At 36.6% G+C, this 20,312-nt stretch overlaps 1 protein-coding gene across 4 annotated transcripts in view; it reads left to right on the top strand.

The window, feature by feature from the left end:
* The window catches only part of LOC127449054 (disks large-associated protein 4-like), a 237,406-nt gene extending 217,765 nt beyond the window's left edge, over positions 1-19,641 (top strand). For 3 of the 4 annotated variants that reach the window (XM_051712159.1, XM_051712157.1, XM_051712158.1), the window contains 6 exons: positions 6,900-7,303; positions 7,597-7,688; positions 11,065-11,564; positions 15,033-15,124; positions 15,931-16,086; positions 17,509-19,641. In XM_051712159.1, the coding sequence (XP_051568119.1) occupies positions 6,900-7,303; positions 7,597-7,688; positions 11,065-11,564; positions 15,033-15,124; positions 15,931-16,086; positions 17,509-17,727 (1,463 nt within the window). In that variant the 3' untranslated portion in view covers positions 17,728-19,641. Of the gene's footprint in view, positions 1-6,899; positions 7,304-7,596; positions 7,689-11,064; positions 11,565-15,032; positions 15,125-15,930; positions 16,087-16,760; positions 16,798-17,508 lie in introns of all 4 variants that reach the window. The other variant, XM_051712160.1, reaches the window with a different exon arrangement.
* Positions 19,642-20,312: the final 671 nt, after the last annotated feature.

The following is a 20,312-nucleotide window of genomic DNA, read 5'->3' as shown; positions in this document are numbered from 1 at the left end:
TTTTGTTGGTCATGGGAAAGTTTCTGTGCATTTCCCACACTGAAGGCCAAATGTACATAAGCACTTAATCTGTACAGATTCCAGTGGAGTTACTCATAGCATTGCTCTGGTTTGGTGCTCCTATTCCTCTCATTCCACTTGAGTAAACAACTAGAACAATTGCCTTGTTCGTTTTTCGAGTGTTTTAATTCCTGTTGCTCTCTTTCTTAGACTTGGTAAAGCTACTTACTGCTGTCTTACTGGATTTTGTACTGTTTGCTGTATTGTTAAGAATGCACCTGAAATAAGGCTAAGCATCCTGAATACTGTTCTGCCAAAATTAATGAGCTAATTTAGAAAGCTTGTTTTAGAGGACAGATGTCATTATGTATTGCTAATCATTCTAACTAATTTGAACATTCGTTTTCTTTTCGTATTTCTCAAATGTTTTAGTACCTCATCCAGCAACTGACTAGTCGATTGGTAGGATCGACCTCTAACATGGTTTTAATGGAAGATGCAATTCTCAAATGATAATTAATTCTGAACTTTTGTAGAGCATTTTTGTGTGATGATAGCTTGCTGTGCTTAAAAGTAAATAATAGTCAGCACAGATAAACCTTGGGTTTTACACAAACGGTCATTTACAAAATCTTAATCAAGGAACCTTTTAAATTTGAATTGTTAACGTTCGCTTTTCCGTAAGTCAGGGATATCTCGGTTAATGAGAGCAGAAGTGTGGAGACTCTTGTCAACAGCTGCTCCAAAAAGACCATACAAATAGAGCCAGCTGCTTTTAAACCTGATTTCATATATAAGGGATAATCCATGGCTTGGTGTGCGTTAAACGATTTTAATGCATGACGTGGAGGTGAAGAACCACCCGACGTGAAGTGGAGGGTGGTTGCCTCTGCGAAGTGTATTCAAATAGTTGAATGCACACCTAGCCGTGAATTGTCCTGCTTAAACAACGGTCACTTGCCAGCATTGATTAGTTACAGCCGTCACTGATTTTTACAGTTCAAAAATCACATAAAGGCAGCATAAAAGTAATCCATAAGACTCCAGTGTTTAAATCCATATCATCAGAAGAGATATACTAGGTGTGGGTGAGAAAAAGAACAATATTTTAAGTCCTTTTTTACTCTAACTTGCCACTTTAACTTTTACATCTGAAAGTCACATGTGGTGCCTGTTTAGTTTCACTTTCACATCTGAAAGTGGAGATTTAAACTATAAAAGGACTTCAGTATTGTTCTGTTTCTCACCCACACCTATTATATCGCTCCTGAGAATATGGATTAAACCACTGGAGCCATATGGATTACCTTTATGTTTCCATTATGTGATTTTTGGAGCTACAAAGGCCTGATCACCATTCGCTTGCATTGTATGGACCTACAGAGCTGAGATATTTTTCAAAAAATCATCTATTACAATTTAAATCGTCTTGCCTCATCTTCCCGCCTTACGTCTTCTCCCCCTCTTCATGCAAAACCATACTTTCCTTACAAGCGCTTTGGGTGCGTAATACGGGGTTGATGAACACTGTTGTCTTTTCCACGTTTCCTGCAGCACTTCATAGTTGAATTTAAAACTGCAGTACATGACTGGATGTTGTTTTGTGATGTTACGGTTAATCCCAGCTCTGAGACTATATTCACGTCCGGAGGTTGTTTGAACAGAGGCATATAACTCTCACAATGTATCATTACGGAGAAAAGCAGAGTAGGCGCATTAATATAGAAAGGAGATTAAAACTGACTGGAACTGTATGTGCATTAAACTGTTTTAACGCATGTATTCCAACCAGTGAGAACTGAGGATTCAAACAGACCATGGTTTAATGAAACTTTTCAACTCTGCTACACTCATCTTTCCTGAGCAATTCATAACAAAGTTTGATTTATTTTGTTAGCTACGTTGTGGGAAGAAATTATGTCAAATTGTCACGAGCAAGCGCATGCATGTAAACATTTGCCACAAAAATTTGGCAAATATTGTGGGCATTGTGTAGTCAACTGCAAAGAAATTGTTCCCCACCATTTAAGAGATTTCAGTGTGAAAGTGGCTTTAGATTGTTGAGTTTGCCTTGCGGGATGTGTTCAGCTAAATGGTGGTTTTGCGACATAAACGCAAAAAAGTTTTAAATGTACTTGTGAAGTGATGGATTACTGCTAAACGCTTAAGTGACACAAAGTAACTATTTACTGTACAGTAAATGGTTACAGGTAAAGCACAGGTTTAACATAAATACATACACCCACACCCAAATCCAGGCATACAAACAGCTCTATTGTCCTGTGTATTTGCCTGAATCTCTTTCACATGTTTGCGTTGAGCTTATGATCTGTCATGAGAGTTGCTTTGTCATAGTTTTTCATGGAGCATGGGAATATTTTTGAGCTTTTTGAGAAATACATCCTGGATGTTATAAAATTTACTGATTTGATTATGATCTTCAGTGGTTGAATGATCCAATAAGGTCTGTTTATTAGATTGCTAAAATCAACTTACATTGAACAATACTTTTACTGCATTTATTGATCTTGGTGAATGTTAATTTCTACATATAATAATAAATTTTTACATTTGACATATTTTAATTAATGCATTATGAACTAATGTGAACCAACTAACTAATTATATTTTATATTAATTATAAATTAACAGTTGCCAAGATTAATCAATTCTGTAAATAATACGTTTATTGGTTCATGATACCTTAAGTACTGGTCAATAATGATATGAATATAGTTTATAGGATGACCGATGGCCAATGTAATAATGATATTTATATACATGCTAAAGATGCGATTTCACTATAGCAAATAATATAATTGCTTAATTTCTTGCTGTTTATGACACTTTATATATATTTAAGCCATTCTAAACTAAAGTGTAAAGTGCAAATGTGTTAAGAGCTATCTGTCACTTTACATTTAATTTTGTGACATTACATATTTTAGCCAGCAGGTGGAGGCAAAAGACTATTTTTGTGCGTAATTTAAGTCAGTTGATGATATGAGTCGGCGTCAGTCAGTATTCACACACAACAGCACTCTGTGATCACTCGTATTATTACTACACTACTAAAGCTAGGAAATAGTTTTAACAACTTAAAAATTAATGCTCATCACAGCTGAGAGACACAACATACTGATTAATTACACAAACTCAAGGTGCTAACCTCTTACCGGAGTTTCCACATACATCCAAATACTGTTCAAAATGGCGGTGGAGATTGCGGTTTCTATAGTGAAAGACTCTTGTGCACCCACTACCGCAAAATAGGGTGGAATACCCCCGCTCGGATGGCTATTTTTCCACTGAGAAAATAGGATGAATTTCACCAAAATGACATTATCTTCAGAAAGCTGACTAACACACACTACAGCATCATCAACAGGTGATCCATATCTCTCTCTCTCACACACACACACACACACACACACATCCTTGTTTCTCCAATAGCATGTTAGAAACAGCCCAAGCCGTGATGCTAGTAGTTCTAAAGTGATGTTTAAAGAGGCTTGGACACATCATTTGGTTTGAACCAGCAACGGCAGATTCTGATCCATCACGTAAGAAAGTAGTTCCATGAACAAATGCGTTTTTTATGACCGTAATTTTTAAAATGTACTTATTCATTGAACTGTTGTAAATAAGCAATATCAAATGAGCAATCGTGCAATATGGCCCTAAATCAGCACTGCTGTGATTGCCTATGGCACTCGGCCTATGGCTGAATCACAGCAGTGCTGATGTAGGGCCATATCGCACTCTTGCTCGTGTGATATTGCTTATATATACTGGTGGCCAAAAGTTTGGAATAATGTACAGATTTTGCTGTTTCGGAAGGAAATTGGTACTTTAATTCACCAAAATGGCATTCAACTGATCACAAAGTATAGTCAGGACATTACTGATGTAAGAAACAGCACCATCACTATTTGATCAAATCTAGACAGGCCACATTTCCAGCAGCCATCACTCCAACACCTTATCCTTGAGTAATCATGCTAAATTGCTAATTTGGTACTAGAAAATCACTTGCCATTATATCAAACACAGCTGAAAGCTATTTGGTTCATTAAATGAAGCTTAACGTCATCTTTGTGGGGTTTTGTTTTTAGTTGCCACAGTATGCAATAGACTGGCATGTCTTACGGTCAATATTAGGTCAAAAATGGCAAAAAAAGAAACCGCTTTCACTAGAAACTTGTCAGTCAATCATTGTTTTGAGGAATGAAGGCTATACAATGCTTGAAATTGCCAAAAAACTGAAGATTTCTTACAAAGGTGTACACTACAGTCTTCAAAGACAAAGGACAACTGGCTCTAACAAGGACAGAAAGAGATGTGGTAGGCCTAGATGTACAACTAAACAAGAGGATAAGTACATCATAGTCTCTAGTTTGAGAAATAGACGCCTCACATGTCCTCAGCTGACAGCTTCATTGAATTCTACCCACTCAACACCAGTTTCATGTACAACAGTAAAGAGAAGACTCAGGGGTGCATGCCTTATGAGAAGAATTGCAAAGAAAAAGCCACTTTTGAAACAGAAAAACAAAAATAAAAGGTTAGAGTGGGCAAAGAAACACAGACATTGGACAACAGATAATTGGAAAAGAGTGTTATGGATCTTAACCCCATTAGCTTTTGTGGGATTAGCTAGCATGTAAGGTGCGTGAGAAGTGCCCGACAAGACAGCCACATCTATGGCAAGTGCTACAGGAAGCGTGGGGTGAAATATCACCTGAGTATCTGGACAAACTGACAGATAGAATGTCAAGCATCTGTAAAGCTGTCATTGCTGCATGTGAAGGATTTTTTTATGAGAGCTCTGAAGTAGTTTAAGAAATTCTGAAAAAACTGTTCAAATTGTAGTAGTAATTTTTCATATTATTGATGTCCTGACTATACATTGTGATCAGTTGAATGCCACTTTAGTGAATAAAAGTACCAATTACTTTCCATAAGAGCAAATTCTGTACATTGTTCCAAACTTTTGGTTGTGTGTATGTATTTATTTCTCATAAATGTGTAAATGGCAAAGAATATAAATTAAATATTATATGTTCTTAGGAGTGCCAACCCTTTTACATTCTGTGGTTATGTTTATGTTTGGACTGTACATTTAAATTCAGTGTGTGTGGTTTCCAAACAACTCATGTTCATTTTTCAAATCATTCGTACAGCTTTTTAAATAAATGTAATATTATTGCACTACTTTATCTCTGTGTCTGATTTAAAACGGGAAGAAATCTAGATCTAATGACCTGTATATAAAGTTAACCATCGTTATTAATTGGTCTGGCTCATATATTGGACTTTCACTTATGATCATTTTGAAGTGTAACCTCTATTGTTTTCAGGGAGTAGTTTTGCCTTTCTGCATGAAACATATATGGCTCTGACGCCCATTTACAACACACAAATGCACAGGATTTCTGTGGCTTCATTATGTTTGCCATCATTTCCCTCTGCCAACTCCACCCCAGTACTGGTGTGGCTGTGAAAACACATGCTGAGACATGTGTGTGCGCGCGCGCACACACACACACACACACACACACACACACACACACATATATTAATCTAGATGAGACCATGCCCCTGACCTCTTTTTGTTTTTATTTAAAGCTAATTATTATCACAGACTAACCACAACCCTTAAAGAAAACGTTTTGCATTTGTAGAATTTAACATATGTAAAGTAAACACACACACACTCATAAGGCTGGAAAAACAACTGTTGTTGGGGGGGAAAAAGGTCACGAGAGTATGTTAACATCACAGCTCAGTGCCACCAAAACACAGATAAAACAAACACACACACACACACACACACACATACTTTTCCACAAGATTGAGCTGCAGCTTTGAATGTGCTCAAATTGCGTATGAGTAGAAGTTTATATTTACTGTACATTTAATACTATTCATACTCTAACTTGCATGAGTTGGCTCCCATTGATTAAAAGTCATTGCAAAAATGGCTCTGAAAAGTTGTTTCTGAGAAAAGCTTGAGCAGCATTTGAGCACACTTGCTTTAATATTTTATCTAATGTAATGCCATTCAGACATTTTTAAGTGTGATTTAAAGGAATAATTCTCTCATTAGTTACTCACTCTTATGCTGTCTCACTCGTATGACTTTCTTCCGCGGAACACAAAGATATTTTCATGGTGATTTGAGGTGTTTTTGTCCACACAGTTCAGTCAAATCAATGGGGTGCAAAACTTTCAAATTCCAAAAATAAACGTAATCCTTAAGTCTTGAGTGGCTTAATCCAAATCTTCTGAAGCTATACGATCAGTTTAAAGGTACAGCGCTCTGCGCATGCGTCAAGTGCGAGAAAGCGTAATCAAGCTTCAAATCATGATTGTGCCAAGGAGACTGCAGATGTCAAGATTTAAAGTGAAAAAGGAGATACATTTTGGTCTACGATCGTATAGCTTCAGAAGACTTTGATTAAACCACTCAAGTCGTATTGATTACCTTTATGCTGGCTTTATTGGAGCTTGAAAATTTTGGACCCCATTGACTTGCACTGTATGGGTAAAAACACATCATATCACTATAAAAATATATTTGTGTTCCGCAGAAGAAAGAAACTCATACGAGTTTGAGATGGCATAGGAGTGATCAACCATGCAAGTTTTTTTTTCATTTTGGGGTGAACTATTCCTTTAGTGTTGCAATACTTTTTGAGGCTGCCACATATTAGGGGTGGAAATCAGCAGGTTTGATTGATATTGTCCCAAAAATGTGAAAAGGTGAAAATCTGATCACTATTTTATCAGATAAAGGAGATTTGTATTAAGTGTCCGAGTGTTGAATTGACAATGTTTGCTGTCTCTCTCTTTTTCTTTTTTTATTTATTTATTTATTTCTTTTTATTTCTCTGCAGTCTCCACTTGTAGGACCACCTGTAAGAAGGTGGCCCCACCCCCTGTGCCCCCCCGAACCACCTCCAAACCCTTTATCTCCGTTACGGTGCAGAGCAGCACCGAGTCCGCCCAGGACTGCTACCCGGAATACCATGACCGCAAGAGCGAGGTCAACAGCCAATCAGGACGCAGCAACTCCACAGACAGTCTGGACAGCACGCGGGCCAACGGTCTGTCCAAAGGGTCCCGACCCCAGCACCCTGTAGCGGCGCCCCGTGAACCGCAGATCCCTGCGGCTGTGGTGATCTCTCCCAATCCTCTCCATGAATACCATAATGAGCAGGTGAAGGGGGAAGCCCTCGCTGCGGACGAGCCCCCGATAGAACCAGTACCACGTCGAAAACTGTCATCCATTGGAATACAAGTGAGTTCATTAAATTGAATCCGTCACATATTTATTTTTGTGACCATGCTTTTACTTTCCCTTACAAATAAGGCACAGGTTGTCTGTGAGCCACATAATTTTTATCCACCGTCCTGAAGAAATTCTCTCCATTTATACTGATACAAAGACATTTAAATGTCTTCTCAGCAGAGTTTATTTGTGGAGTTTGTACTATTTGTTGAAGTCCTTATTTAATCTCATGTTTGTGATGACTGTAGGAGCAAGTTGGATGATGAAAATTGTATTTCACTTGTTTTTCACACAATTTTCAGGTGGATTGTATTCAGGAAATCCAGACTAAAGTCGAGACCCCTCCATTGGCCAGATTCCAGTCAATTGGAGTTCAAGTGGAGGACAGCTGGACGTGAGTTTCACTCAATTACTGTTTCTCACTTCCTGCATAATAAAACTCATTCTCAATAATGGACTACTTGCACTGAGCCTCATGATGTACTTCCGATTTGTAATAATACGGCCCGTTAGTTTCCTATTAAACATGTTTACATGTGCCGTAGTTGTCTAGTTCCCGAAACGGCAGTTAAAATGAGTGTTTGGGAGAAGATTTTAAAGTACGGATATTTTCAGAGACAGGAGAAGAAATATTGTAAACATTACTGTGTACAGCTTCTTCAAAATTCAGTAGGAGAACAGTTTTCAGAGCTTAAATTCAGCCCGAGTCAATCTGAGAAAGCAATCATTGGTGTACACTCCCAAGCACATTTCACCAGTTCTCTTCACACAGAGGCCTGACATTTAACCACAAATCATCTTAAACCACAAATGACAAAGTTGAAGGAGAATAGTAAATGGTGTCAGCACCAGTGTTCTTTGAATGAAACAACTACACGCTTCAAACACTGCAGTGTGAGGGAGGAGAGAGAGCCCTGATCATGCATCATGCTGTTTTTATTAAATGTTTTAATCTTTATTTTGTGTCACTGTTTCAGTGATAAGTGTATTGATATATATCAGCCCTCTACATTGAGAGTAAATCACTCGCATATGCGAGTAAATTTCACACTATGCGACCAAAAACAAATCTGTTATTAGCCACTGGCAAGTAAATATTAACATTTCACTCGCCAGTGATAGAGTTGTGTAGTGTCAAAGCACCGAGGCCCTTTTACTGATTAAAAAGCAGTTGATTAAGAAGCTGGATTCAGCCTCGTCTTTCCCTGCATGCTGTCTCATGAGCGTGCAGGAAAAAGCACTTGTGTCTCATTCAGTTGAACTCATCAGTGTGAAGATGAACCACTTCTCAAGCGCTCTGATGTGCACGCTGTCTACAGAGGCTTGCGCCAAACTCCCGCGAAAATATAAACAAGGTATAAACGTATTAATTTTGTGAACGCAAAGTGCTCCAGTTTCACTTAACGGCCATGTAATGGCAAATGTCCATGGTCATTGTGGATTTATTCACGCAGTGTTAATAACACTCAGTGAGACAGAGGAGATGCCCTGCTCTATTTCTGTGGAGATGATAAAATGCAAGAAACAGAATCTCAAAGTCTTCCTTCACGAGAAATAAGGGCTTGTGAGTTAATCAGAGAGCCTTAAAATAATGTGTGAAAGTGAAGAATTTAAGGCAGAAATATTTTACTATTGCATAATATAATAATATCATATAATATCATATAATATCATATAATATAGCTATACAGGTTGGCTGGGTTACAAAAGAAGCAAAAGAAAACAAAACATTGAAAAAGTCCAATGGATCAAAAGGAAATCGGACAAATAAGAGATACATATTTTGATAATTAAAATATTCTCTTAATTATTTTAAATTTTATACTTTTATATTTGACTGTCACTCATACGTTTTTGAAGCCTGAAAATTAAAACATATACCCTTATTTTATTATATGACCCAAGCTAAATTTTTATAAATGACTTTGTTGTGTACATGAAGCACACATAGTGAGTTTATATGGTAATTAATCGTCATATTCGTGAAACACCTAAAACAGACAGTTAATCATCATAGCCCTAAAACAGGCAATTAATCTTCATAATCGCAATTATTTGTTTGACAATTAATTGTCAGCCAAATTTCACAATCGTGACCCCTAATTTTCATTATTAGGTTCCTACCTTGTGAAAATTTCAAACTGTGACAACAGCTTGTATCATTATTAAAAATGTGATTTCATGACATCATATAAAATGAAAGAATGTGAAATTTGTACATTTTTAAAAAGCTAAAATGTGATTTAAAATCATAAAGCAAAATATAAAATATAAATTACAATATACTATATTGCATAAATATATATGAAGAGGTCCCCTCTCTCAGTTTGCTTAATATATTTAGTTACATTATGCTTACATGTCGTCAAAAGTCTGGCGAGTAAAAAAAAAAAAAATGTACTAGCCAATGACGATTATTTTTCCAACATGATCGTAGAGGGTTGTGTATGTTGAAATGTAAAATATATATACATTAAATATGTTTTTGCACAGTTATTTAATTTGATAATAAAACTGCTTCATTGTGTTCTGAGTGATTTTTAAAGCCTGGTCAGTGTAAGAGAATGGCTAATGTATTTATAAATCAATCCATCTGGGACATTTAACCAAAGAAAAGTCATTTGCAATCGTTGTTTTGTGGATTTTATCATTGAAGCTCAACAGGTATGAAATATCATCAATGAATGAAGTGCGTGTTAATGAGACAGCCAGACTGCTGCAGGTTGTATATGTTCAAGTTAATATTAAGGAGCTGAGTGTAGCTACATTTGGCAAGGAAAAATATATATTTAGATGCAAATTTCAGCAAATTATAAATTTGAGATGTCACGTTGCCTCCAAAAACATGATTTATTGTTTAAATCAACTGACAGCCATAAAAAAGAAATAATCTGCATTTGCATGAATAAATCTCTGCATGTAGGTGCATCTGGTTCTGTAACCAGAAACGCCTGAGCCACACTACGTAGAACGTGGAAGCAGTTGTGCAAGTAGTCTGTTGCCTTAAAAAAAAAAAAAAAAACAAGGATTGAGAACTATTGCATATGTTGTAAATGCACACAGATACAAATCATCTCTACTTGATTTAAGCTTCTCTGATTTGAAGCTCTTTTTTTTTTTTTTTTTGATCTATTAAGTTAACAAAATATAAAAAAAAAACATAAAAATTGGAATTCAGAAAAAATTTTTTTACTTGAATACACCTCTACTATGATGAACATGTTTTCAGTTTCTGAGCTGAAAAAGTAACAATATCTAAGTGGTGTAACTGACCGTAGACAGTAAAAAAAAAAAAAAAGTCTTTACTTTTTACGTGACGTCATGGACAAACCTGCATGCAATTTATGCCAATATTATCAGCCTATAAGGATGCCAGTTGACAAATTAGGGCTGTAGCTGCTCTATGGGGCATACGATTTTATACTTCAGCTAAAATACTACCTAGTTTGTGCTGTACAATGCAGCACTAAATATAATTTAATCGGATACTGTGTATTGTTTACAATGTCTGGAGTTGGATGTGTAAATGAGATGATAACGATGTTTAAGCAACCTCTTTAAGTAGTTCACCAAAAAATGAAAGTTCTGTCATCATTTGCTCACCCACATGTCATTCCAAACCCATATGATGTTCTTTCTTCTGTGGAACATACAAATTTTGCATACATTTTTGCATGCTGTTTTCCATGCAATTACAATAAAAGGGGACTGGAGTTTTCAATCTTCAGAAAGCACCATAAAATGTAATTAGTCCTTTCATTTCGTGTTAGTTTCAGCCACTCCAGTAGTATGGCCTCTCATCAAGAGACTGACTCGGACACACAAGATTTCTCTCTCACCTCTGTGACGACATTCCCATCCAAACACAATGAGAAGAAAGTCATGGTCAACAGCGCCAGCCAATCAGTGGACTCGCCCCCCCTCGACAACGGTAACCCTGACGACGATGTTACCGTGACGACCAGCGGCCCTTCCCGACAGATCCTGACCAATCGCTCGACCACGCAGAGCAGCTCCTCATCGTTCTCGGAGAGTTTAGACCCCGCCCTGGACCCCTCCTCCTTGCCGCCGCCTGACCCCTGGCTGGAGAGCGGGAACGGGACGGGGAACGGAGGCTCCGCCCAGCCGTTCTCAGGGATGACGGGTGTGTCAGCATGCCAACGGGATGGTCATTGGTTCCTGAAGCTCCTGCAGGCGGAGACTGGTAGGATGGAGGGCTGGTGTAACCAGATGGAGAAAGAGACCAAAGAACATCAGCTGTCAGAGGAGGGTAAGGATTTTTGTCTGTTTCAATCACTAGTGAGCTGCCTACCAAGACCGCATTGTAAAGACGGTTTTACAAGGTAGAGGGTCTGCAGCGACATCAAGTTGAAGCCCGATTCTGGCTATTACCCGAGAATGTGTGGCCAGACCAGACTGGTACCGTCAAATTTTAAGCCTGAACCCAAACCAAAATCACTTTCTCTCTTTGTAATTTATTCTCAAAGCAAGTAAATTTGTTGCAATAGGCTGTATTTTATTGAAGCATCGTAGGCAACATTCGTAACAATATTGGAACAGCAAACATACACAGTTTTAAAGCACCCTGAGCAGAACGGAACAAAAACATTGGCTTACCATTTATCAAGCTCTGAAACTTTGCTGGGTTCAGAACAATCTGGAATCATGTGTAACAATGTAATGGTAACATGAATTCCACTTTCCAGCCTGAAATTCTTCAGAACGTAAAATCTTTGTGACACCTGTTTTAAAAAAAAGCTTGACGCAGCACAACGAATGACACAGAATGCAGGTTCTCAAGTTGTGGAATTAAAAAAATTTTACTTGACAGGTTTCTAAAAAATGCGCTGGTCCTGCGCAAGTCACTGAACAAATAGCGAGACATGCCACAACAAACATAGGACGTCCCATCCAACACGTGTTAATGTAGAAACATTTTTGAAAAACGGCGCAAATGGGGGCCTGGGTAGGTCAGCGAGTACTGATGCTGACTACCACCCCTGGACTCGCGAGTTCGAATCCAGGGCGTGCTGAGAGCCTGGTTGCTAGGGAGGGTAGAGTCAGATGGGGTAACCTCCTCTTGGTCACGATTAGTGGTTCTCGCTTTCAATGGGGCACGTGGTAAGCTGTGCGTGGATCACGGAGAGTAGAATGAGCCTCCACATGCGGAGTCTCTGCGGTGTCATGCACAATGAGCCACATGATAAGATGCGTGGATTGACTGTCTCAGAAGCGGAGGCAACTGAAACGTGTCCTCCGCCACCCAGATTGAGGTGAGTAACCTCGCCACCACAAGGACCTACTAAGTAGTGGGAATTGGGCATTCCAAATTGGAAGAAAAAAGGGGATAAAAAAAAAAGAAAACGAAAAAAAGAAAAACAGCGCAGATGCACAAAAAACATGTTACGTGCATGTTCAAATTTTAAAATAATATTATTTATTAAATACATTTAGCCTATATTTTATTACATGTACATTATATTATCAAAATATAATAATTATAATTATTATTATTAATATAATTTAATTAATAATTAATAATTATTTTTTCATTAATTATAAACCCGAACCCAAATATAATTTTGACAATGACCCAACACAAAAAGACAGAGACACACCCTAATGAGTACCACCAGCAATTTTTAGATATAAGATGTGATTTTCCACTCCATAAACCTGTATTTACTGATGGATCAAAAGCAGATAATAAAGTTTCGGCAGCAGCAGTTATTGGAGATCAACATTATGGAATCTGTATTTCTGGACAGTGCTCCATTTTTACTGCTGAAGCTCATGCTCTGCTTTTAGCCCTGGAAAATATTAAGAATGAACAAGGATGAAACTTTTTAATCTTCACAGACTCAAAATCTTGCCTTCAAGCTCTGGAATCTGTGAAGATTGACCACCCCATTATTTTGAGTATTTTATCTAAAGTAGACATCTTACAGAAAGAAAACTTAAGTATCTTTTTCTGCTGGATCCCAGGTCATATTGGACTGTCGGGCAATGAGAAAGCAGACATCGCAGCTAAAGAAGCCCTTGCTCTAGAAATCACAGAGTGTAGTATTCCACCCTCAGACCTAAAACCCTTACTAAACTCATATCTCTAACAGGTGGCAGATGGAATGGGACGAATTTAAAAACAATAAGCTTTATGAAGTAAATCCTAGTATAACCAATAGTCTTTTCTTTAAAAATAGACATGATCAAATTGTATATACTAGGTGTCAAATAGGTCATTCCAGACTGACACATGGGCTTTTAATAAAAGGTAAAGAAACCTCCGTCATGTCTTCCCTGTCAGACTATACTGACTATTAAAAGCATTTTATTGGATTGCGCCGTTAATAATATTATTAGACAAAGGTTTTATTCAGAAACAATCTTAACAGATATTTTTAAAAAATGTATCACCTAAAAATATTTGAGTTTCTGTCTAACATAAATCTAAAATTCCTTATTTAATTTTTGTTTTTTTTATATTTAATCTGTTCTCACCATGTGGATAGCCTTGTTGCTGACATTGCGCTAAAATCTGAACCCAAAGTTATACTTTATGTATAAGTAATAATAATAAGAATTAATTATTATTTAATAATAATAATTCTAATAAAGACATAATTATAATAATAATTTATTTTTCCTTGAATTAAAAACCCGAACCTGACTTGAACCCAAAGTTATACTTTTTGTATAAATAATAATATAAATTATTATTATTAACAATAATAATAACGCTAAAGATATAATCATAATAATAATTTATTTTTCCTTTAAAATACTAAATCTTTTTTTTTTCTTCTCCCCTTTTCTCCCCAGTTTGGAATGCCCAATTCCCAATGCGCTCTAAGTCCTCGTGGTGGCATAGTGACTCACCTCAATCTGGGTGGCGGAGGATGAATCTCAGTTGCCTCCATGTCTGAGACTGTCAGTCCGCGCATCTTATCACGTGGCTTGTTGAGCGCGTCACTGCGGAGACATAGTGCGTGTGGAGGCTTCATGCTATTCTCCGCGGCATCCATGCACAACTCCCCACGCACCCCACCGAGAGTGAGAACCACATTATAGCGACCACGAGGAGGTTACCCCATGTGGCTCTACCCTCCCTAGCAACCAGGCCAATTTGGTTGCTTAGGAGACCTGGCTGGAGTCACTCAGCATGCCCTGGATTGGAACTCGTGACTCCAGGGGTGGTAGTCAGCGTCTTTACTTGCTGAGTTACCCAGGCCCCCCTAAAGTTAAACTTTATGCATAAGTAAAAATAATAAAAATAGTACTAGTCTCCTCTGCCAGTATTAGCATTTTTTTCAGTTATCGGTATCTGTCTGAATTGGAAGCAGATAATATGTTTAACAGCATACTCTTTTGGTGGCATTTAATGTAATATATTACTCTAATCCACACTGGCCCAGTTTTTACTTTTGTAATTCTTGGTTACAATTAAACTAATTACTACTTGAAACCCAAAAAGCTCTTATGCAGATGCGACGCAACATGTTTCTAGCGTTAAGTTTTCTGTTGTGATTGAAAATGAAATGCCATGTGGTGTGACAAAATCACAGCCAATCATAATTGATATTCAGTTTACAGCAATGTGGAGCTGAATTTTAGACCAATGACATTTCATTGTGGGTGGCGCTACCTAATGTAAGATAAAAAACATGAACTCTAAAAGTGAAATTCATCACGTTGTGTTAGGATGTGAACATTGTGTTTGTGTTTATTTCTCTGTTTGTAGTGTTGGGTAAGGTGCGTAGTGCGGTGGGCAGCGCTCAACTCTTGATGTCCCAGAAATTTCAGCAATTCAGAGGACTATGTGAACAAAACCTGGTTAGTAATACACACACACACACAAACACACACACATAAAGACACTAAGACATGTTTATATAGCTGTAAATGGGGAGATTTATCTCACACACTCTTTTTCTGATTTGTAGCCAAACACGTACACTTCCAACATAACAGAACATGCACTAGAGATGGACTTTGTCTTTGCAAGGAAATTAGCATGATGGAAATGCCACTTGTGTGACAAAGTCACTTAGTTAGGATAGATGTAATATTGAATTTGAAGCAAATAAAAACCATCATCTTTCAGCTAACGAAACATAAATATATCACTGCACAAATTTTCACTGGACAAAAAGACTATTATTTTCAGTGTGTCATTAACTGAGCTACTGCCGTACACAACGGTACCACAACGGTACATTCAATAAAATCCATAATTTTATTATGGTTTTACAAATGATGCACACAGAAACCCTTTCTGCTTCATCAACAAGCCCAGTGAACTGTATTTCCCACTTCACAGCTAAATTCATTCATATCAAATTGAACGTAGTGTCCACCCTGACTAAGGTTTATAACATTTGTCGTCATATCAGCTTCTTAGAATTGGTAAACTGTGATTACAATGAGCTGATTATTGCTGAACTGCCATGAATGCCTCTAGTTTCTCCTGCGATAAAAAATAATGAATGTAACTTTTGAGTCGTGTCTTGAGATGTGTCGTCCTCTTGTGGATGAAGGAAGCAATGTTGCATGTGAACTGACATTTTATAAGTGTTGCTAACTGGGGCAGATGTAATAGTTTTTAATAATATTCTCTCTCTCTCCTGCTGTCTGTATAGAATGTGAACGCAAACCCGAGACCCACAGCTCAAGATCTGGCTGGGTTTTGGGATCTTCTGCAGCTCACGATAGAAGATATCAGCCTCAAGTTTGACGAACTTTATCATCTCAAAGCTAATGACTGGAAACTAGATGGAAACTCACCTGAGAAGCAGGTACAAACACAACATGCACATATGCACCGATGTAGACTTTGTACTTTACTATTAATGAGACCGAGTGAGGGTTTTTAAATACTTAAATGAATAGTTTACCCAAAAATGACAATTCTCTCATCATTTACTCACCCTCATGCCATCACAGATGTGTTTAACTTTCTTTCTTGTGCAGAACATAAACTAAGATTTTAAGAAGAATATTTCAGCTCTGTAGGTCCATACTATACAAGTGAATGGTGACCAAAATTTGAAGCTCCAAAAAGCACATAAAGGCAGCATGAAAGTAATCCATACAACTGTCTGGAGAAGTGATATGATAGGTGTGGCTGAGAAACAGATCAATATTTAAGTACTTGTTTACGGTAAATTCTCCTCTCTGCCCAGTAGGTGACAATATGCACGAAGAATGCGAATCGCCAAAAACAAAAGAAGAAGAATGTGAAAGTGGAGATTTACAGTAAAAAAGGACTTGAATATTGATCTGTTTCTCAGCCACACCTATCATATCGCTTCAGAATACATTGATTAAACCACTGGAGTCGTATGGATTACTTTTATGCTGCCTTTATGTGCTTATTGGAGCTTCAAAGTTCTGGTCACCATTCACCATGCATTATATGGACCTGCAGAGCGGAGATATTCTTCTAAAAATCTTCATTTGTGTTTTGCAGAAGAAAGAATGTCATACACATCTGGGATGGCATCAGGGTGAGTAAACGATGAGAGAATTCTCATTTTTGGGCGAACTATCCCTTTAAAAAAGCAATAATATAACAATATAACCATTATAGTAATATATATACAGACAGGACTGAAGACACATTAGTATGACGTATATATGATATATCATACATAGCATATATCACTGAAATATCACTTGTGAGCAGAGTATTTTTATTAATCAAGCTGTAATTTTGCCAAATTACGCAAAAAGCGTGAAAATATAATTTATTTGTGTGTATTTTGGATACATAAAATATTAGCTATGAAATTAGCCTCAGCAAGACGGAGAAGATGGAGTTGGCCACATTTTTAAAAAATCTTTGATAAATGTAATTTCCTTCAGTGTCATATCCAGCACAGAATTCTATTAAACACAATACAGAATTTGAGATGTGCTGAAAATGACACAAAATGAGAATTTTCATGACAAAAATGACATAAATCTCCTGTGATGCATGTACAGACACTGTTGGACATTGTTAGTACACAAATTAAATAAACTGGTGAGAGTGTGAAAAACTTTTGAACGAGACTTTCAGTGCTAAAAATTCATGTAACATCTTTTCAACAATATGCATTTCTTCTGCCGCTGATGTTAAAATATCATATATACTTAAAATAAAAATATCCTCACTCAGAATCACGTTCACTAATAATGTGTCTCTAAATGGTCTGTCTCTTTTCAACTGTATTCAGGAGAACCAGAAACAGGCTCCTCCAGTGCCCAAGAAACCTGGCAAGAGTAACCCAGCTCTGGGAAGAGAGAAGAGCAATGACACGGTCGACAAACAGAGACAGGAAGCTCGCAAGAGACTCATGGCCGCCAAGAGAGCTCAATCCGTCAAACAGAACTCGACCACGGAGAGCACAGACAACATCGAGATCTACGTACCTGAGGCTCAGACGCGACTCTGAGGAAGAAAGATCGTAGAGGAAGCAGAAAGATGCTCAAGGGCTTGGTCATTACACACTACATCTGCTCCAGTAGGAAACGCTGCTTTTGTCTTTTGGCGGTAACATTTGATAAAAAGATTTAAGAGAGAGAGAGATTGTGACCAGAAATGGAGTGCAAACGGGGCTCAGCAGGAAAGACTGCCAAGGAAAACCTCACAAAGACTCTTTATTAGCTGCAATCATTAATATTAATATTATTCTAATTAATATTGAGAACTGCTATTGATAATGATATTGTGTCCTAAATTCAATATCAGATTGTTTTAATTGTTTTAAATTATTTTGGATAAGAACTCCTTGAACGTCTAAATGAATAGCAACACTCACCTGTCCACCACCAAACAAACAAATCAAATGAAAGTCTTCCTATTATACACACAGAACATCATTTTCTTATTCAGTATTTGTCTTGTTTTCCAGTAAAACAAAAAAACAACAACTGTAAAAAAATTAAAAAAAGATACATTTACTTGAGACTTGTTTTCATAGAATATGTCTTGAATTATTTTTATTTTTTTGGCAAATAGCTTTTTCTTGCTTAAGCATAAACATAATTTAATTTAGTTTGATTTATACAGCTGAATTTAAAAGAATATTCAGTGTTCAATACAAGTTATGCTCAAATCAACATAATTTATGTCATGTTGATTTCCACCAAAATATTTTTGCCTCATAATCTCTTATTTAAAAGTAAAAACTCTGGGTTACAGTGAGGCACTTACAATGGAAGTGAATGGGGCCAATCCGTAAACATTGCAATACTCACCGTTTCAAAAGTATAGTCACAAGATGTAAACAATATGTGTTAACATGATTTTAGTGTGATTAAAGTTATATCAACTATTGCAACAATTTTATCAGACTAAAATCATCTTTTTTAATAAATTAAATCAATCGAAATAAGTTGAATAAGTCAAAATTGTTTGTGGTTATTATAATATAATTTTATTCATTTGATCCAAATGACCAATTCTTTAACTTTTTATTTTGGTACAAGCTTTTTGCACACTTCAAACTTTGTGTTTTCTGTCATCATATTCACAGTTGTGATTTGTCATCAGCAGATGTTTTCAAAACCAGCTCTGTATTCAGTGACATATTTTAAAGTGACCCAATTAAACTGGACATTTTAGAGGCCACAAAGTTCCCCCAACTCTGCCACCTTCTGTCCCCTGCATTAAACGGCTCAGTGATTGGCTGCTATTGTGTGTGTTGGTCAGATCGCTGATGGTGTGAATTGGACTTTTCAGTTCTCAGCCGTTCCCAGTCATTCTGTCCATTTGATTTTTTTGGGTTGGGCTGTTAACACCTACTTTATGCATTGACAGTCATCTCGTATTCATTCAGAAGAGTTTAAAGTGTCTTACTGCTCTGACAACCAGTTCCATGATCTATCTGGCAGGATGATGGACTTGGCAAAAGGCATGTAAATTTGAATCATCAAATCCTTTGTTTTAGTAATTCAGTAGATGAAGTTGATTGGAATTTAGACGAGAGTTTAGAAGCCAGGTTAGCAGTTTCATACAACAGATGTACCAGGAAAATACAGTTTGCTCCTATCTTGTGGGAAACTCGATTTGTAAATGATTTACCAGCTGGTCACAATTTTGTCCACATTGAAATGATGCAGTCTTGCTAGGTTATACTGGTGAATCTCATAAAACCTGTCAAGAACATGTCCGGGTCATATTTTCAACACAAAAAAAAAAAAAAAAAAGAAAGAAAGAAAGAAACTTATAATTTAGTTCATTTTGCATTAGGATTTTTGGCAACGTAACATTATTTGCACAGTTTTCAGCACATTCAACCGGGCCCTCCCCCCTCCAATTATCATTACTGCACTCAAAAGCTTTTTTTTTTTTTTGCCTGTATTTAAAATTTATGCATTTCAATTTCGTGACAAAATTCCATCAAATTGAACTGTGTAATCTTTAACAAAATTGTATTAATAAAACATACTATTTAGGTTTATTTTATTTTTTTAATGATTACTCAATTCAATTTGATGGAATTTTGTTATGAAGTTGAAATGTTTAAATATTAAATTATTTCTTTGAGAGTGTAATGGGGGGGGCAGTCTAATTATAGTAATACTACTATTTAATTTAAATTGCGAAGTATTTATAAATCATGGTAGATTTTTTTTGTGCTACTTTTTAATTTATACTGACTTAATTTTAAAAAAATAATAATATATATATATTGTAATATAGTAATTTTTACTGTACAATACACTAATAAATATTTTGAAATTGAAATGTGTAAACTAAAAAACAATTTTGAGTGTACAGTAAATAATTACAGTAGTACAATAATGAAGGTCTAATAAGAATCCCCATTATGAATAATGGTAATAACAAAGAAACAAATAAAAAAGTTAAATGTCCAGACACATTACAGTAATGAGAATTTGGGGAGAAATTTGTGAAATCTTGCTAAAAAATCTTTGTGGTCCTAAAAGTAGTCTTTATGAAAAGTATATTCATTCAATTTTTTTTCTTTTGATTTTAAAGCTAAATGTGACCTGGATGTGTTTTTTATGAGAT

This window comes from Myxocyprinus asiaticus, chromosome 12 (genome assembly GCF_019703515.2).
Source record: "Myxocyprinus asiaticus isolate MX2 ecotype Aquarium Trade chromosome 12, UBuf_Myxa_2, whole genome shotgun sequence".
Taxonomy (NCBI): Eukaryota; Metazoa; Chordata; class Actinopteri; order Cypriniformes; family Catostomidae; genus Myxocyprinus; species Myxocyprinus asiaticus.
Note: the sequence above shows the minus strand (reverse complement) of the source record. Positions and strands in the feature narration are given on the sequence as shown.